At 38.9% G+C, this 993-nt stretch overlaps 1 protein-coding gene across 1 annotated transcript; it reads left to right on the top strand.

Moving 5' to 3' along the window:
• Positions 1-225: 225 nt before the first annotated feature.
• LOC142168259 (uncharacterized) lies at positions 226-744 on the top strand. The gene has a single exon (XM_075228919.1). The coding sequence runs from the start codon at positions 226-228 to the stop codon at positions 742-744; it is 519 nt and encodes a 172-aa protein (XP_075085020.1).
• The last annotated feature ends 249 nt before the right edge of the window (positions 745-993 follow it).

Here is a 993-nt window from a genome sequence, read left to right as displayed (position 1 = left end):
ACTGAAGTCTTAAACAGATGTTTGGAGACATACTTAAGGTGTTTCTGCAATGAAGACTCCACTGATTGGTATTCATGTTTAGCTATGGCTGAATATTGGTACAACACTTCTTATCACTCTGCTATTCACACCACCCGTTATGAGGCTCTATAAGGTCAACCTCCCCCATTACATTTGCCATATCTACCTGGTGAGTCTGCTTCAACAGAGGTCGACAACACCTCAATGCAAAGGGAGTTGAAATTGCAACTACTTAAACACCACTTGCATAGGGCTCAATTGAGGATGAAACAACAAGCTGACTCACATAGGACTGACAGGAGCTTTTCAGTAGGAGACTGGGTATACCTTAAGATACAGCCCTATAAACAATCTACCTTATCTTCTCAATCATTCCACAAATTAGCTGCCAAATATTATGGTCCATTTCAGATACTCAAGCGAGTTGGACATGTTGCCTATACATTGCTATTTCCACCATCAATAAAGATTCATCCTACAGTCCATGTATCACTCTTAAAGAAGTGCCATGCAGTCCCTGATCAAATTGCATATCCTCCTACTATTGATATTGCTAACCCCCATTGTCCTAATCCTGAAGCTATTTTACAAAGACGTATGGTGAAGACGGAAAATAAAGTTGTTGGCCAAGTACTAGTTAAATGGTCTGGACTGTCAGCAAATCATGCCACATGGGAGTACTTCAATGTTCTCAAGACAAGGTTTCCTCATTTTGATCCTTGAGGTCAAGGATCTTTTGCTGATGGGAGTATTGATACGCATACAATTGAAGCCACGTCAGCAGAGGTCGTTAGAGTTAGTTCAAAAAACAGTTAGCACAGTGTCAAGTTAGTTAGAGTAGTTAGCTGGATTCAACAAATTGAGCTGTCATTTTCATTATATAAATAATTGTACTGAGTTTATTACAATCAATAAGAAAGTATTACAATTTCCTAATTCTACTTCTTCTTCCAATCTTCTTCTCCTCCATTT

Source organism: Nicotiana tabacum, chromosome 13 (assembly GCF_000715075.1).
Source record: "Nicotiana tabacum cultivar K326 chromosome 13, ASM71507v2, whole genome shotgun sequence".
In the NCBI taxonomy this organism is placed as follows: domain Eukaryota; kingdom Viridiplantae; phylum Streptophyta; class Magnoliopsida; order Solanales; family Solanaceae; genus Nicotiana; species Nicotiana tabacum.
This window is presented reverse-complemented; position numbering and strand designations above follow the sequence as displayed.